The 16671-nt window shown below is 66.0% G+C and overlaps 9 protein-coding genes across 9 annotated transcripts; 5 read left to right on the forward strand and 4 right to left on the reverse strand.

Annotated features, from left to right (window-relative positions):
* Positions 1 to 178: 178 nt before the first annotated feature.
* AMSG_00784 (carboxylesterase) lies at positions 179 to 1238 on the forward strand (the record flags this gene model as incomplete). The annotated part of the gene is made up of 1 exon (XM_013907056.1): positions 179 to 1238. The coding sequence occupies one exon, from the start codon at positions 179 to 181 to the stop codon at positions 1091 to 1093; it is 915 nt and encodes a 304-aa protein (XP_013762510.1). The 3' UTR covers positions 1094 to 1238.
* On the reverse strand, positions 1002 to 4800 carry AMSG_00785 (uncharacterized protein). The gene has a single exon (XM_013907057.1). It carries the CDS (start codon positions 4507 to 4509, stop codon positions 1114 to 1116), a length of 3396 nt encoding a protein of 1131 aa, XP_013762511.1. The 5' UTR covers positions 4510 to 4800; the 3' UTR covers positions 1002 to 1113.
* A 47-nt stretch (positions 4801 to 4847) lies between these two features.
* Positions 4848 to 7160, forward strand: AMSG_00786 (MORN repeat protein; the record flags this gene model as incomplete). The annotated part of the gene is made up of 1 exon (XM_013907058.1): positions 4848 to 7160. One exon carries the CDS (start codon positions 4848 to 4850, stop codon positions 7158 to 7160), a length of 2313 nt encoding a protein of 770 aa, XP_013762512.1.
* A 337-nt stretch (positions 7161 to 7497) lies between these two features.
* On the reverse strand, positions 7498 to 9186 carry AMSG_11616 (uncharacterized protein; the record flags this gene model as incomplete). Its single annotated transcript, XM_013907141.1, has 1 exon — positions 7498 to 9186. A coding segment is annotated over one exon (1494 nt), but the record flags the coding sequence as incomplete, so codon positions are not given.
* A 57-nt stretch (positions 9187 to 9243) lies between these two features.
* AMSG_00789 (uncharacterized protein) lies at positions 9244 to 10657 on the reverse strand (the record flags this gene model as incomplete). Its single annotated transcript, XM_013907059.1, has 2 exons — positions 9244 to 10497; positions 10543 to 10657. 2 exons carry the CDS (start codon positions 10655 to 10657, stop codon positions 9260 to 9262), a joined length of 1353 nt encoding a protein of 450 aa, XP_013762513.1. The 3' UTR covers positions 9244 to 9259.
* Positions 10658 to 10832: 175 nt separating this feature from the next.
* AMSG_00790 (uncharacterized protein) lies at positions 10833 to 12036 on the forward strand. Its single transcript, XM_013907060.1, has one exon. It carries the CDS (start codon positions 10907 to 10909, stop codon positions 11981 to 11983), a length of 1077 nt encoding a protein of 358 aa, XP_013762514.1. The 5' UTR covers positions 10833 to 10906; the 3' UTR covers positions 11984 to 12036.
* Positions 12037 to 12116: 80 nt separating this feature from the next.
* AMSG_00791 (uncharacterized protein) lies at positions 12117 to 13105 on the reverse strand (the record flags this gene model as incomplete). Its single annotated transcript, XM_013907061.1, has 2 exons — positions 12117 to 12179; positions 12224 to 13105. The coding sequence occupies 2 exons, from the start codon at positions 13103 to 13105 to the stop codon at positions 12117 to 12119; spliced, it is 945 nt and encodes a 314-aa protein (XP_013762515.1).
* Positions 13106 to 13347: 242 nt separating this feature from the next.
* On the forward strand, positions 13348 to 15501 carry AMSG_00792 (magnesium and cobalt transporter CorA; the record flags this gene model as incomplete). Its single annotated transcript, XM_013907062.1, has 1 exon — positions 13348 to 15501. The coding sequence occupies one exon, from the start codon at positions 13348 to 13350 to the stop codon at positions 15499 to 15501; it is 2154 nt and encodes a 717-aa protein (XP_013762516.1).
* Positions 15502 to 15605: 104 nt separating this feature from the next.
* AMSG_00793 (uncharacterized protein) lies at positions 15606 to 16642 on the forward strand (the record flags this gene model as incomplete). The annotated part of the gene is made up of 2 exons (XM_013907063.1): positions 15606 to 16368; positions 16410 to 16642. The coding sequence occupies 2 exons, from the start codon at positions 15606 to 15608 to the stop codon at positions 16640 to 16642; spliced, it is 996 nt and encodes a 331-aa protein (XP_013762517.1).
* Positions 16643 to 16671: the final 29 nt, after the last annotated feature.

A 16671-nucleotide genomic window follows, 5' to 3' on the forward strand; every position in this document is an offset into this window, starting at 1 on the left:
CCCCCCCCCCCCCCCCCCCCCCTTCCTCCTTCGGCACGATCCGTCCACGCCCACCACACTCCACGCCCACCACGCCCACGCCCACTCCCCCACTCGACACCCACGCCCACGCCTTTCCCGCCCCCTACGCATGGAAGACCCCGTTGTGATCACAGCATGTGCGGTGCTCGCAGCTTTGATGGCTCTGGTGGCCTGGCTGATGTTCCGCCCTCATGGCTCTGACCCCGCCGCTGCTCTCGACCCGGACTACATCCGCTTGGAGGAGGCCCGTATGGCTGCCGTCCTCGACGATCCGCAGGCCGACTCGCTTGCCCTCCCCAACCTGCCCACCACCCCTGTCGATCCGGTTGCGGCAGATGCCGCCGCCGCCGCCGCTCTCGATGCCGGCCTGGTCCTTGCTGCTCGATCCGGGCGCCCGCCGCTCAAGGCTCTACTCTTCCTCCACGGCCTCGGTGACTCGGGCCGGGCGTGGACTGCCCGTGCTGCTCGCTGGCAGGAGAGCCTACCTGATCTGGCGGTGGTCCTTCCGAGCGCGCCAGCGATGGCGGTGACGGCTGCCTCAGGCATGTCGCTCCCCGCGTGGTACGACGTACTCTCGATGCGGGTCGACGGGCCGCAGGCGGCCGATTCGATCCGTGCCGGCGCCGAGATGGTACGGGCCATGGTGGCCAAGGTGGCAGAGGATCTGGGCCTTCCCCAAAGTGCGATATTGGTTGCAGGCTTCTCCATGGGCGCAGCGCTGGCCCTTTTTGCTGCGCTGGAGACCCGGTTGCTCGGCGCACCGCATCGCGGCGGCCATCTGGTAGCCGTCGGCGTCCTCTCAGGCTACCTCCCGCTGCACACCCTCGTGGCGAGCGCCAAGGCGCGGCGGCGCGGACAGCCCGAGTGGCAGCGAGCACTGCCACCGCTGGCGGTGTTCATGGCACACGGCGCCCGTGACGCGGTGGTGCCGCTGCAGGCGGCGGCGGCGTCAGCGCGGGCGCTGGAGCGCGAGCCGTGGATCGAGCTCGAGTTCTTTACAGTTCGCGGCTGCGGGCACGAGACGTGCACGGCCGAGGAGTTAGAGTTTGTGCGATGGCTCGGAGCACGGTGAGCCGTGCCTGTATTTCTGGCTCACGTCCGCGGCTCGACGATACGCGACCGTTTGTGGGCCTCTTCCTCGTCGTCAAAGCCGGACATGCCTGCGGCGAGGACGGAGCGGAGGAACGAGAAACCGTCAACGGCCTCGTCACCTTCGGGCACGTACTTGGTCTGCTGGTATTGGCGGACTTGGGTGATGGTACCGGCGACGAGCCAGCACTTCGAAAAGTTGATCAGCTGCTCGCCGTCGTGGTCGACATGATCCGGGTTGCCGTCCTCGATGAACGTGAGATCGGTGAGGTACATGCCGAGGTACGGAATGCACGGTGGGTTGGCGAGGCCGAGGTGTGAGCGCATGTTTTTGTACGACGCGTTGCGCGAGAGGAGCTCATTGAGTGCATCCCACTGGTCGCGGGTCTTGCGGTCGAGCGCGGCCCAGTGCTTCTTGAGCCGAAAGATCGGCGACGACTGGAGCGCCGCGGTCACCTCCATGGCGCCGTTGAGGTTGTTGAGTGCGACGAGCTCGTGCCCGAACCGGATCGCTCGCTTGAGGATCTTGACGCGGTCAGCCATGCGACCTTCGACACGAAGGATCTCGTGGACAATGAACCGCGAGAAGCTGTTGAACCACCGGATCATGGCGAGCACGTTTGGCGCCTTGGTCTCCTTACCCTTTTTCGACCACGAGAGCCCAAGGAACTCTTGCGGCCGGATGGCGATGAACAGTTTTTGCTCGTAGATCGAGAGCGCGAGCGCCAGTGACTTGATGTCCACGTCGGCGAGGGTGAGGTCGAGTGAGACCGACGGGAGCACGCCAGACGCCCGGTCGACCGTGGCCCACTCGACTATCAGCTCAGAGGCTCGGACCGAGTCGCGTGCACTGCCGCCTGCCGCGGCTGGCACCCCCGACGCCCGCGTCAGCAGCCGCTCCAGGATCTTGGCCGGCCGCTCCATGGCCGTCGCCGGCATGACGTTCCGCACAAACTCAAGGAGCCGCTTGGCCAGCTCGGGTTCGGCCTCAAAGTCGTAGTAAAAGTCCTTGATCCACTTCCGCAGAATGTTGAAAACCCGGAGCCGAATCGGAACCTGCTGCGACTTTGTAAAGTCGAGCAGCGCAGAGCCCGTAAGCTCCGGCGGCGGAGTGATGCAGTACCGCTCGACGAGCAAGTCGAGGAGCTCGAGCGGCGAGGTAAATGCTCGGTAGGTGAGAAGGAAGGCCCGGACGTACGACGGCATGGGCGACCGCTCGTACGTCAACAGCTCGACAAGCTTGCGAAGCGTGCCTGCGCGGACCCGGATGTCCGAGTCGACCTCGGACGCGTCGAGATCGGCCGGGGCAGTCGATGCTACCGCGACGCTCGCGCTGTCGTTGCGCGTCGCCGGACTCGCGCTCTTGGCGTCCATGAACAGCAACTCGGACGAGGCCACGAGCGAGGTCCGCGAGCCGGGCGACTGCGGCATGGCCGAACGGGCGCGGACTTTCTTGAGCAGCGTCTCGCGATCAAGCGCGGTCATCGTTTCCACCGGTTGCGATGGCTGCGAGGTGTCTGCTGCGAGGATCGAGTCGATGTCGACGGCGGTGTGGGCCTGCGGCGGCTGGTTGCGGCCGTACTCGGACGACGAGCGCGCGCGCTGGACAAATGACCGCTCAAACGAAGCGCGGTTGACGGCGCTGATACCGGAGGCCGGCTCGTTTCCGTGGATCAGTGACGGGTCGGAGGCGCGACCCGAGGGCGAGCCGGCCTGCGGCGACGAGCTGTCTGGCTGGCTCTCGGGCTTGCTATCGGCGGCTGAGCACCCTGGGCTCCCTCTCAGGGCGTCGGCTGGCACGGGGTCGGGCCGTGAAATCAGCGGCGGCAAGACCGGCGAGACCGACAGGTCCGGCGGAGGGCTAAGGCCGTCCTCGCCAAAGATGGCGACGAGGCGGAGGTAGACCTCGGCGTCGACCGAGGGCATGCTAAAGGCAGCAATGCGCTCGAGCGTCGACCACCGGTCCAGCATCTTGCGGTTCTCGTCTTCGGTCTCCTGCAGCGACCACGCGAGGTCGGCGTTGAGCGAGTTGATCCGCTGCAGGCCGCGGAGCGTGACGGCGTCCTCGCGGAGCAGGAGGCGCGTCTCAGTGTAGTCCTTCTGCTCGTCGATGAGTCGGATCTTGAGCTGCGACTTGCTCACGACAGCAGAGCCGACCAGCTCGCCGAGCCGCCGCAGCGACATCAACGACGTGGTCTTGGTAGCAATGAGCGTCTCCAGCGCCCGCCTGAGGTCGGCTTCCTCGCGGGCATAAGCATGCGTCTCGGCGGTGAGCGCGGCGTGGCGCTTGCGCATGTCAGAGAGAGCCAGCTCGCGCTCTTGAAGGACGGCGGACAGCGCTTGGGCCTCGGCGAGCTGCGACGCGGTCGGCGCGGGCGGGCCGGACGCGTCCTTGATACGGGCCTCGAGGACAGCGACTTCTGCGGCAGCGACCGAGCGGCGAAACTCGAGCTCGCGGCGCTGGGCCACAAACGGGGCACCGCGTGCGGCGGCTGCGCACTCTGCCGCGAGCTGGCTCTTCAGCGCATGCTCAACCTCGCGCATGTCGGCGAGCAGCATCTTGGCCTCTGCGGCGTCGGCATTCCGCTCCTCGGCAGTGGTCCTGAGCGCAGCTAGCAGCGCTGACGACGACGTCATCTGGTCACGCATGCGGTCGACGACGGTGGCGAGGATAGCATGGGTCTCCAGCACGTGCTGAGTGGCTTCGGCCTTGTTGCGGAGCGTGGCGAGCTCGCACTTGGCGTCCTGGGTCACGGCAATGAGCGCAAAGAGTGACCGCCGCAACTTTTGCATCTCGGACGGCGAGCGCGCAAACCGGAAGAGCGTCCGCTCGAGCACCGACGTGTCCTTGACTTCTTCGATGGTTGCCGAGACGACGTTACGGGCGGCTTCAAACGACTGCTGCTTGGCGGCCTGCGCGGCCTTGACGAGCTCGACAAGCTCGGCCTTTTCCAGCCTGAGCTCCTCGAGCTCGGCAACTCGGGCCTTGCGGGCGCGCGAGCCGGCCGACGACCGTGTCCCGCGCTTGGAAGCCGACGTCCGCTCGCGAGAGGCCAGCATAGCTCCCGCGGCCGAGACCGGCTCGTCACTCTGCTCGCCACCTTGCCCATCGCCGTCGGTCTGGGCTTCGGCGTCAGCGTCAGCGTCGGCGTCGGCGTCGGCTTGCGACGGTGGCGGCTCGGTAGCCTTGCGGGCCTCGGCATGCTTGGCCAGCAGCGTCAGCTTTTCGTTCTGCTTGGCAAGAGCGTCAGCCTGCTTGGTCAGGGCCCTTCGCTCGGCAATGACCTTGATAAGTGTCTTCTCCACCTTTGCCGACAGCGCCGCCTGCTCCTGCTGCAGCTTCGCCACCTGCGCCTGCAAGGCTGCGTTCTCGGCGGCGAGCGCCTCCTTCTCCGACATGTGCAGAGGCGGTGAGTGGGAGTGGGAGGGGAGGGGAAGTGTATGTATGTGTGTGTGTGTGTGTGTGTGTGTGTGTGTGTGTGTGTGTATGTGTGTGTGTGTGCGTGTGTGTGTGTGTGTGTATGTATGTATGTATGTATGTGTGTGTGTGCGTGTGTTTGTGTGTGTGCGTGAATGTGCCCCGCTTGGGGGGCGGTGGCAGTGGAGGAGTGTCACACCCCAAATCCGCCTCGGTTGCCGCCGCCTGTTCGCATTCGGTGCACTCTCAAACCACCACTCCCCTCCCCCTCCCCCTCCCCCCCCCCCCCTCCCCCCCCCTTCCCCAACCTCTACCCCTCATGCAGTACGTGAGCGGACTCCCTCCGGGGATGCAAGAGGGATACTTTGGCGAGACGGCCGAGGGTATCCGCCACGGACAGGGCACCTATATCTACCCGGGTGGCTTCTTTGCCTACTCGGGCCAGTGGCGCGACGGGGTCAAGCACGGGCAAGGCACCTTCTACATGGGCGATGGCTCGTCGTACGAGGGTGCCTTTGTCGACGGTGAGATACAGGGTCACGGTCTCCGCCGCTATGCTGATGGTGGCACATACTCGGGAGTGTTCCGCATGGGCGAGCGCCACGGCCAGGGTGTCGAGCTCGCTGCCAACGGCGACCGCTACGAAGGAATGTGGGCCAACAACCAGCGCCACGGCAAGGGCATCCTCGTTCTCGCGGATGGCACACGCTACGAGGGCACCTTTGTCCGTCATGCCCGCCACGGCTCAGGCTCACTTCGCGCAGCAAACGGCGACGCCTACACCGGCGGCTGGTACAAGAACCGCCGCCACGGCGAGGGCGACGCCCGCTACGCAAATGGCGACTCGTACTCGGGCGAGTGGCACAAAGGCAAGCGCCACGGCTCGGGCAGGCTCTATCACGCTGCCTCAGGCTTGGTCTACCTTGGCGAGTGGGTCAACGATGCCATCGACACCCCGACCGTCCTCCGCCTCGTCCCGCCTCCTCCCGATCAGCTGCCTCACGACTCGCTCCTCGCACCCGCGCGCTCATCGGCCGAGCTTGTGCATGCTGACAGCGGCGTGAAAGCAGGCACAGCCGCCGCTGTTGGACCAGACAAGCCGCTGCTGAGGGCCGATCCGCGGAGTAGGCAGCCCGCCGGGCCACGGGCGGCCTCGCGCGCCGGCACCCGCGCCAGTGGCGCGCGGCCCAACCCTGCTCGACGGGCTGCAGCCCGCAGCACCCGCACCCGCGCGCCTTCTAACCCGTCGCTGCCGTCTGTATTTGGCGCTGATGCCGACGCCAACAAGGGTGGCGACCTCGGCGGGGCACACGGCGAGCCGTCGCTGGCGCAGGCCGTCTTTGCCGACATGCCTGGCACTGCCGGCGGTGGCGCTGGCGTTGCTGCCCTTGTCAACATTTCTGAGAACGAACGGTTGGCCGCTGTCGCCGAGGGCAAGCTTCTCCAGCTCGAGGTCGGCGATGTCCTGCCGCGACTGGAAGTGCTTGCCTGCCTCGTGCGTGAGCGCCCGGCGTCGGTGGCGACCGACGGGTCCGGCGGGACGGGCGAGAGCACAGGCGCTGATCTCGGTGCCTCGGGCTCGGCAGCAGCGGCGGTGGCGTCTCCGGGTCCTGGCTCCCGGCCACGTCCGGGCTCGGCCGCTGCTGGCCGGAACCGGAGTAGCCGGCCGGGAACCCGGCGGCCAAACCCGCGGCGCACCGGACCTGCTACCGGCGGCAGCGCCAAGGCGAGTGCAGCAGCCGCTGAGGCTGCCGCCAAGGCCGAGATTGAGGTCGCTCAGCCACCTCCACCGGCCATCGAGTACCTGCCTGTCCGTGTCGAGTCTGGCCGCTTCCTTCGTCTCGAGATTGTGCGGCGGACGCTCCTTTCCGAGCAGCCGATACCGCCGCCGCTGGCCTCCCAGGTCGAGCGAGCCGAGGCGGCCGCTGCCGCTGCCGCTGCCGCCGTCACACCGTCCTCGAGCCGCCGCAGACACTCGAAGCGCGAACGGGGCGGCGACAAGGCCGACAAGACCGACCGGTCCGCGCCCGACAAGACCGAGCGTAGTGCTGACAAGAGCGATGCCGGTGCCGATGTCGACGGCGACCACCCGCGGCTCCCTGGAGGCGTCGCCGACCAGATTGTTCAGCGTCCAATCCCGCTACTGAGAGCAAGCCTCTCCCGGTCCGAGTATCTCGCTGCCGAGCGCGCCAAGCAGGACGATGCCTCCGCGGCCTTGGCCGCAGCCGAGGGCTCGGCCACGGCCGCAACTGTGGCGCCGTGCAGCAGCGCTTCTGCAGCAGGCGATGAGAGTACTGCAGTGGCCGAGAACGATGCTGTCAAGGCGGCCGCAGCATCCGATGCGCACAACGGCCTGCCGCGCTCGGCTATTGCCGGCCTCCCGATGGTCTCGGTGCCGGGCAAGACCGAGGAGGGCTCCGCAGTCTTTGACAGCATCCAGCTGCCGGCTGATCTGGCGCCTGGCGCCAACTATCGCCTGATGGTTTACGACGAGACCAAGGGAACCGAGCGCCTGGCCGAGATCGATATCGAGGTCCACATCTACCCTCGCGGGCGGCTGCGGCATGCGCCGGGCGCCGCAAAGCCGGCGCCCAGCCGCGACCAGAAGCGGTCGCGGCGGCGGCGGCGGTGATCCTGCCGCACATTTGCTTTGCATGTCAGCGCTTACGGCGCCGCATCCCACGGCGACTCTTTCAGTGTAACATCCATAGCCCTTCTTCACCACTCGCCTGACGAGCTATTGCCCTCGGCGCCTGTTGTGGCGCCTGCGCCCGCGGCGCCTGTTGCTCTGATTCGCTCGCGAGTCGAGCCTATCCCCACACCACCACCCGCAACCATCACTTGTGTTAGTCTCGTCGCACTCTGCGCGGCTGTGGAGGGACAATGCCAACGTACGGACGGGGGTGGACGGCGCGGCGGGCGAGGCCGCCGCCGGGTCGACGCCGCGGCTGGCAAGAATGCGCGGGCGGGCAGCGAGGTACTCTTCCTCGTCGCGGCGGGTGAGCTCCATGCGGGTGGGGGCTCTGCGGAGCATGTGTTTGACTTGTTGTGTATGAAGAGAGGAAAGAGGAGTGGCTGGCGCGGGCGTGGGCGCGGGCGTGGGCGTGTCGAGTGAGGGGCTGGCGCCAAATGCCGAAGCGAGTCGACAGCCGTGTTCTCTGATTTCAGCGGCCGTCGCCGTGGCCACCCTGGTCGCCAAACATGGCGGTAATGGCGGCGTTGTGGGGGTTGACCGGACCGAGAACATGCGGGATGTTGGTCTCGAGGATGGTCCAGATGGCATCGGCCCAGAGCGTGGAGCCGACCAGCGATGGGTGGACACCGCCGACCTGGGAGACGAGGTCGGCGACGTTGCCTCCCTTGGCGGCCCAGGATGCAATAATGTCCTCGTCGGGCAGGTCAAAGTAGTACATGTCGAACGAGGCATAGTGCTTCGTGGCAATGATGTCCTTGTAGACGGCCTCGAGCGCGCGAGCACGGGCCGAAGTAAAGGCACGAAGCGTGGCGTTCGGGTTAAGCCATCCGTAGCACGGGTTGAGCGTCCGTGCGTCGCCGTGCTTGGCGCCGACAGTCTGGTTGTTGACAAACTCCCAGGCCTCGAGGTAGGTGATGCCGGCAAAGGGATAAGGCTTGTCCTTCATCGCCTGATAGTAGGCCTCGCCGTGGAGGTAGCCAAAGAAGACGACGTTGGAGTTGGGCGGCAGCATGGCATCGAGCTGATCGAGGATGGAGAGCATGTTGGTCTTGTATGCCGCCGGCTCGGTCATGTGCGAGGTGCCCGGGTGCGGGTTGCACACGTCGTTGGCGACTTCTGCGAGGAGAACGAGGGCAGGTGCGTCAGTTTCCTTGTGGCGGGCGGTGGTGTTGACTAGCTCGGCGGCCATCGGTCCCGATCGCATGCCGTTGACCGCAATGTTTTGGTAGTCGCGCAGATTGCAACGGTTCCGCTCCACGAGCCGCTTGTAGATCGAGTCGACGTGGCCGAGGATGTACGGCCCGTCACACCGCTTGACGTCATCTTCCCACGCGGTCGCCCACGAGCACTCAGGCCAGTCGAGCTCGGTATCGAGCATCTTGGGCCACTCGGGTAGATGGGCCGGCCGCAGCGGGACATCAAAGTGGGCGCCGGTCGAGTCCGAGAGCAGAATCAGGCCCTGTGGCGCAAACTTGTCGCCGCAGAAGAGCTCCTCATACGTTCCGGATGCGTTACGGCCGGATATCCCGTTGCAGTTGTAGTCTGCGGCGGCATCGGTGCCTCGCGGGACAGATCGTCGTCCAGGGTAGATTTCGGGCGCGTGGTCGTCGCAGTCCTTGCCGCGCCACGCGTAGCCACGGAGGCCAAAATCGGTGGAGAACTTGTCGCCGTCATGGTCCGAGGCTGGCAGATGGTCGGCGACCTCGTTGATGGGACACTCAAAGAAGGAGCAAACACTCACTAGCACATCGCAAATGATCTTGTCTTCACCACTCGCGCCTTTGCACGCCTTGGACGCCCCACGGACCTCCTCGCACTTGGGGCAGAGCGGGAGCCGGCTAGGCGCGGCCAAGGCCGGGACTAGGACCAGGACGACAGCAGAGGCAACAATGAGCGTGAGAGGGTGGACGTGCATGGTGGTGTGGGTCCGTGGACGGTGGCGAAATGGTGGTGCGACAGGTGACACAGGTGCGCGCGTGCGGCGTGAAAAACAGCCAGCACAGAGGACCGACACACGGCCGAGCGCCATTGAGGATTTACGCCAGATCGAGGGCCTGCGGGAGGTGGACATGGCAGAGCTCGGCGGCGCGGTCAGTGGCGTCCGGGTCCGAGACAAGAAGCGCCGACGAGGCACCCGGAAGGAGGACGATGCCCTCGTACTTTGTGACGTCGCGGGCGATGGAGCCGTCGCGGCTGCGGCGGTAGATGTGGGCAGCACGCGGCGGATGGGAGGATGCAACGGCGCCGGTGCGGACGTCGACCTCGACGACGCCCACAGCACAGCCGATGACTGGCCCATCGGCAAGAGGCGAGGGCGTGTCTTCGGCAGCCGCAAGGAAGACGAGGCGGGCGGCGCAGTGCTGCGTGCCGCGGACCGGCGCAGTACCGTTGACGTGGCGCGGGTCACACCGCGGCGGCGCGGTGTCGAGATCGGTCGGGGTTAGAGCCACACCGTCGATTTCCGGCAGCGCCAGCGCCGCCAGCGTGGTAATGGCGGGAACAGGGAGCTTGTGCGGCTCCGCGAGGTGGCCAAGCAGCTGGCCGCACGGAAAGCCGACGAGGGTGCCAGACGCTGGCTGGCTGCCACCGTCGTTGGCGCGATGAATGGCAAAGACGGTGCAGTGGAAGGGCGAGGCCGGGAGTGCCACGGCGAGGCCTTCGATGTTGAGCTCTGCGGCAGCTGTGGCGGCGCGGGTGGCGGCGTACAGCTTCGAGTACACCGCCGACTCCATGTCTGCCACAAGATGGGTCTCATTGTCGTCATCGGTGTGGATGTGAAGGAGGAGCGCGACCTCACGCTCGTCGACGAGCGAGCCAGAGCCGACGACCAGGACATGCATGTGGCGGGCGTGGTCCGGATGGGACCGCGGCTTGTAGCTCGCCACGTCGACGCTGCGCAGTGAGGTGTCGAGCCCGACAAAGCCTGGCATGAGCAGGCCCATCGGCAGCGAGGCTGCAGCCTCGAGATCGTGCTTGTCATCCTGGTCGGGTAAGACGTGGAGATCAAGCCACTCGATGTCGACACCGTCAAGCAGAGCGTCACCGGTAGCCACCCCGGGCCCCGGTGGCGTCCGGTCTTTCCGGCGGATAGCCGCTGCGTCGGCCAGTCGCAGATGCAGCGCTGCGACCGAGTCGTCGGAGAACACCAGCAGCGAGCCGTCGTCGAGCATGACCATAGCCGAGCCTGCGGTGAGGAAGCGGCCATCCGGCGCAGCCAGCGGGCGACATGACGAAACAAGTGCATGGATCTCTGGGTCAAACTCGGGTCCGCTCGCTCGTCCATCATCACCCTCGCCATGCCCTTGGGGTATGAGCGGACCGAGAGCCAAGATGGGAGTGATCGGCGGGCTGACGACCGAGCTGTCCCAGGCGTACATGACCGCCACTGCGAGGAGGGCCACACATGCACTAGCCAGAGCAGGCGATAGCGACATGTTGTAGAGGGTAGATGATGGAGGTGGAGGATGGGGGATGAGTGAGGTGGCGGGGGCGGCGGCGTGGACGGCGGGGAAATGAGCGGGTGTGGGATACGGCTTGGCCTGGCTTGGCCTGGCTTGCACTCTGCAAGGCTGAGGGAGGCACGGCAAGCCCTTACATCTCACTTGGCGACTGTTCTTGGCTCGGAGCGGCCTTGTGTCTGCTACTGTGCTAGCTGTGTCACAACGTCAGCAGGGGACGGCATCATGGACAACATGGACGACAAGAGCCTCCTGAGCGTCGTCGAGGGTGGCGACGTGGACGAGATGAAGAAGCTCATCACACTCATCGACACCTCTGACAGCGGCGATGCCTCGGACGGCAGCGATGGTGGCGGGGACGGTGAGGACAGCGATGGTCTGTGTTCGACACCAGCTGGCCGTGCTGGGCTCACCGAGGGCACCATCGCGCGGTGGATGGCGATGACTACGGACGAGCTCAGCGCCGAGACTACAACCATTCTGGCTGCTGTTCGTGAGTCGGGGCTCGCTCAGCTGAGAAGCGTTTTTGGGCACTTGCTCCCGCTCATGTTGCGTTGCGTTGATGGATCAGCTCCGGCGGTCTACCGCGCAGGCTGGGCGTGCCTTGCGTCGGCGCTGCCGCGGATCTCGCCGACGGCGCTGGCATGGCACGCGCCACTGCTGCGCGAAACGCTCGAGCGCGGCCTGGTAGCCGCTGACAAGATGTCGGGCATGCTGGCTCTGGACGCCGCTGCGGCGCTGGTGGCCGGTCTACCGGCGTCTTCGGACGATGCACTTGACTGGGCGCGAACATTGCATTTGCGGATGATGGCGTCGCTGATGCGGACATCCGAGCCTGCGCTCCGCGCCGCGCAGCTGCGGGCTTGGGGCGCAGCGCTCACCGCGCTGCCAGCACCCGACGTCGTCGCCACACTCGAGCAGACACTCGCTCTTCTGCAGGGCTGCATCCGTGCCGACCAGCCGGCACCGGCATTGGTGGCACTCGACGTCCTCGACAGCATCGTATGGCCGGTGGCCTGGCCGCGCATGACCCGCCACATGGACCGGATCTTTACCACTCTTCTCCACGCGTACGTCAGCCACGTTGCCGACGGCGACGACAACGGCGAGGCGGCGCACCTTTGCGCTGCGCTGCACGCGTCTTTTGCCCAGAGTCTGGCCCGATTTGACGCCATCGACCACGCGGCGACGACGTCGTACACCGCGGACCTGTACGAAATGCTGGTCCGCGATGTCGACGTCGCCACCGAGGCCAGCGCTCTCGTCGACCTCCTCGCCGAACTCGCATCACCCGATTCGTGACACCAGATACGCTAGCGCCGACTCGAAGAGCGCGAGGTAAAAGTCGAGTTGTGGCGGAAGGCCTGCGGCGCGGCCAAAGGCGACCCATGCCTGCAGCGACGCGCAGCTGCGGACGGGCGCACATACCGCAGCCCTAACCAACAGAGGCACCATACCGTCCATGGCCACCACGTCGCATCGACCGGCAGCATGAGCGCTGACGCAGCCTTCAATGGCGGCCACTACCTTCCGAACATGTACTGCGAGCTCGATCGGTGTCCGCGGCTTGGCCAGCGCGGCCGGAGCTAGCAGCGCCTCAGCCGAGCCGAGCTTGACTCCGTGAAGCGCGGGTGGTGCGTCGAGCGCCACAAGCGTCAGCTCGTCCGCCAGCATCGGGAGCGACTCGTTGAGCGCTGTGTCCTCAGCGGCATACAGCGTTTGCAGTTCTCCCAGCACCAGGTCGTGGATAGTGCCGAGCGTGACCGAGACAAGGGCAAGCTCGAGCGATGGCAGCAGTGATGGCATGGCGCGGGCAAAGGCTGCGGCGTGGATCGTGACCAGTGTCGCTACTTTGGCACCGGCTGCTAGCTCGCCGCCGCGGACACGGATGACGGCGCCGTCGCTCATCAGCGCCGCAACGGCGTCCATCATGCCTGCCAGCTGAGTTCGCACTTCTGGCGCAGACACCATCGCCATGCTCTCTTCCAGATCCGGTGGATCACGGACAGTGGCCGGAGTGGCAGCGCAGTCATCATCGATCGGTTCGGCATTATCCAGCGCTCGTGCCACCGCTAGCAGCGTCACTTCTTCTCCGCTCTCCAGATACAGCAGCTCCTCAGCGAGAACGGCGACCGCAGCGCCGGTATTGCGACAGACCAGGGCGCCGCGCTCCGGGCTCCACACCCAGACCCGCGCCTTGCGCGCATCCCCATGTGCATCCACAAGCTCGACGCTCGCCGAGCCCTCCCCCGATGCTCTCGTCAGCACATGTGCCTGCATCCGCTTCACATCCAGCGCCTCGTGCGGCAGCGCGACGACCGCATCGGCCAACGCCTTTGCCCCTGCGCGGCGGACGAGAACAGCCAGCTCGTCCCGTGCAGCCAGCGAGTCGTCAGCCCAGGCGTGGTCACCCACCGCTGCCATACCAAGCCCAAGGGAGAAAGTGGAGAGAGAGAGAGAGAGAGAGAGAGAGAGCGGGTGAGGTACGTGACGAGTTGCGTAGTCTGTGTCTGCGTCGGTCCCCGGCACCAGCTGACCGTGACTCCCACCCGCATCCGCTGCGAGCTCCGCATTGCTCAACAGCGGCTACACATCACTATACGCCACTCATCGACTCGGTATCCCGCCACACACACACACGCGCAGCAAGAAGCACCGTCACACGTATGTCAGACTCGGCTACCGGCAGAGAGAGTGCGAGTGGCGATGGTGACAGCCTGGTCCTCCGCTGCTATGTGACCGGCTCGTGGGACGTCCACACTCGGACGTACTCGCGGAGGGTGACCATCGATGACGAGACGCGGTCGGATGGGGCCCACGTTGCGCTGGCCCGGGCAGTTATTGCGGCAATGGAAGGCGTGCTTCCGCCAGAGCTGGCTCGAGAAGGCGCAGAGTTTGAGATCGGCGCGTGGGACGAGGTACTCGGCGACTACGTCGTTATCGAGTCGGACGCTGCGTCCAAGGAGCTGTTGGCTGCCGCCGGCGATGCCGACGCCCGCCCACCGAGGCTGCGGCTGTATGGCACGCCGCCGGCGGATTGGACTATGAGTCCGTCGCCGCCACAACGCGAGCCGGAGAGGCAATCCGTCATTGCTAGCGGCGGGACGGGATCGCCAATGCCGGCGCGCGCCGTCGACAACGACCACGATCGTCAGCGTGAGCTTCTGTACACACGCTCGGGCTCGTCAAGTGAGTCGCGGTCTTCGTGGTCTGGAGATGACAAGGCTGAAATTGTCGCCGAGGCCAGCGGCTCCGGTTCGTCGGCATCGCGTCCGGCGTCGTCGAGCTCGGTCCGCTCCGAGGAGCGACTGGCGGTGAAGACGGCGCTGCGCCAGCTGACTGCCGGCAACGACGGCGGACAAAAGCCAGCGCTCAAGCTCCCGATGCGACGCATGGACAAGTGGCGCAAGGGTGGGAACCGCGGCTCGCGGGCATCCAAGGCGACACCAAGCCCATCGGGCGCCGCTGCCAACCGGATGTTTCCGCTCACCGGCGTGGTGGAGGAGTCACCGTTCACAGTTCCTGCCGACCATCCGTTTGTCAACGGCCGGTACCGGCTTACCATCTACGACTACTCGGCGTCGTCGATTGCTATGTTTGAGGCGCCGAATGTCGAGTATCTACAGGAACGACCACGGCCAGCGTGGGCCACCATGCGCTGGATCCACGTCGAGGGCATCGACAAAGACATCATCGAGGCGCTGGCCGCCATGTACGAGCTGCATCCACTGGCAGTTGAAGACTCCATGACCACACCACAGCTTGCCAAGGTCATGCGGCTGCCATCGCAGCTTTTTGCCGTCTTTAACGCCTTTCACATGTACATCCACGGCGAGGATGAAGAAGCCGCCGCGGATGGGCCGTCCGCAGGGGGAGGCGCCGGCTCGATTGCACCGACACCATCAGCTGTCGACGAAGGCACTGTCCTCGGCCGGACCGATGCTAGCACCGGCTCGTCGCCACCGGTGATGGGCATGGAGCCGCTAGGCGTGGCTGGCGCAGGCAAGGAAGCCGCGTCCGAGGTCGGCTTGGCGTCCGACGGCTCTGCAGACTCAACGGCGTCGGAGCCACTTGCGGCTGTCGACCGGGCCGAGTTCCGAATGGAACAGATCGCGGTCTTTACCACTACGTCCGACCGCACGTGCATCGTAGTTCAAGAGGGCAAGTATCCAGAGGGCTCGTTTGTGGCGGTCTGGCAGCCTGTCCTAGCCCGGCTGATGTATGACGGCTCCAAGGTCCGCGAGCACGGCGCAGCCTTCCTACTCTACACCATCCTCGACTCGGTGGTCGACAACGTAGTGCCGATCACCTCGTACTGGTCGCTGCAGCTCGAGGAGCTCGACCTCGCGATGACGACCGACGTGCTGCCGACGGCCGTCGAGCAGTATGCGACGGCGGTGCGGTCGCTCAAGCGCGAGCTGAAGCTGCTGCGGCGGCTGCTGTGGCCGATGTCGGCCATGACGAACCGCCTGCAGATGGAGGACGATGCCGTCGATCCCACAACCAAGCTCTATCTCTCGGACGTCGCCGACCACATCAAGCTCAACATCGAGGCCATCGACACGTACATCGAGACCTCAGACTCGCTCATCGAGTTTGTTACCGACGCCCAGAACCGGCGGATGAACGACGTGATGAAGACGCTCACCGTCATGTCCACCGTCTTTCTCCCGGCCTCGTTCATGGCCTCGGCCTACGGCATGAACTTTGACGACATGCCCGAGCTCGGCTGGGAGTGGGGCTACCCAGGCTTCTGGACCATCGCCATCCTCCAGGCCGCCTTCCAGATTCTCTACTTTCGTCGCATCGGCTGGCTCTGACCGTGCCCGGCTCGCCCGCCCACCCGCCCCGCCCACTCCCCTCAGCCCAGTACCAGTACCAATCCAAAACACAGAACGAGTGCCACCTCACCCCCTCACTTAACATGCAGCACGCTCTACTCCTCCTCCCACTCCTCCTCCTCCTTACAGTCGCAGCGGCGTCTGACGGCACCCCGCCACCGGCGCTCGTCTCGTTCACTGTCGATGAAGCGGTGGTGGGCTCGACCTCGGTCTCGGTGAGCGGCACCACGTGCACCTTTACCTTCGATACCCGACCAGCCAACACACCAAACCCGCCGCCGCCGAGCCCGCCGCCGCCAGCGACTGGCGAGGCCGAGCCGGTGGCCAAGATCATGGCCATGCTCGTTGCTGAGCTGCCCAAGTCACCGTGCCTGGTCCACACCGATGGACTCGGCTACACGTACGAGGTGTGCGCAGGCCGCGGCGGGCGGATCACACAGACCGGACTAGGCGAGAACAACGTGGTTGGCGTCTTTAAGGGTCCTGGTGGGCCCATCGGCGCCACGGTCCTCTACGACGGCGGCGATCGATGCTTTGACACGGGTGCCCCACGCATCGCCTTTCTGCACTTTGTCTGCCCCACGGCCGTCCCGCCACAGCTCGCGCTGCCGGCCGGCGCCGAGCTCCCGACCATCGTCTCTGTCGCCGAGCTTGCCAAGTGCGAGTACTCGTTTTTCATCGCCTCGGAGACGGTGTGCGGCGACGACCGCTTCGACGCACAGCCAACGACCGGCGTGACTGAGGCCAAGCGGACGCAGCAGCGCACCGCGACACCGGGCCAGAGCTCCCGCACTGCTTCGCGTTGGGTCCTGGAGATCTCGCCGGTGGCCGATGCCGCTGGCTCGCGTCGCTTCCTCTGCTCCGCCACACTCTCGTATGAGGCCGAGGACCCGCCCCGCTCGCACTCACCTCGTTTGCGCTCTCCTTCGATCCGCCGTCGTCGCCGCTCGCCGCCCGGGTCCGCGCCGCCGACTACCGGCGACTGGATGTTGACCAGCCCGATTGGATTGCGGTCGATGGAAGCGTGGCGACCACGGCTGCTTTTGAAGTTCTTTCGCCGGCCCAACGTCCGGTCGTCGTCGCCGTCTCGGCCATCGCCAGGCGTGAGAGTTTGCAGTGACGAGTGCTGACATCACTTCAGTGCTGTAT

Source organism: Thecamonas trahens (genome assembly GCF_000142905.1).
Source record: "Thecamonas trahens ATCC 50062 unplaced genomic scaffold supercont1.3, whole genome shotgun sequence".
NCBI classification, from domain to species: Eukaryota; order Apusomonadida; family Apusomonadidae; genus Thecamonas; species Thecamonas trahens.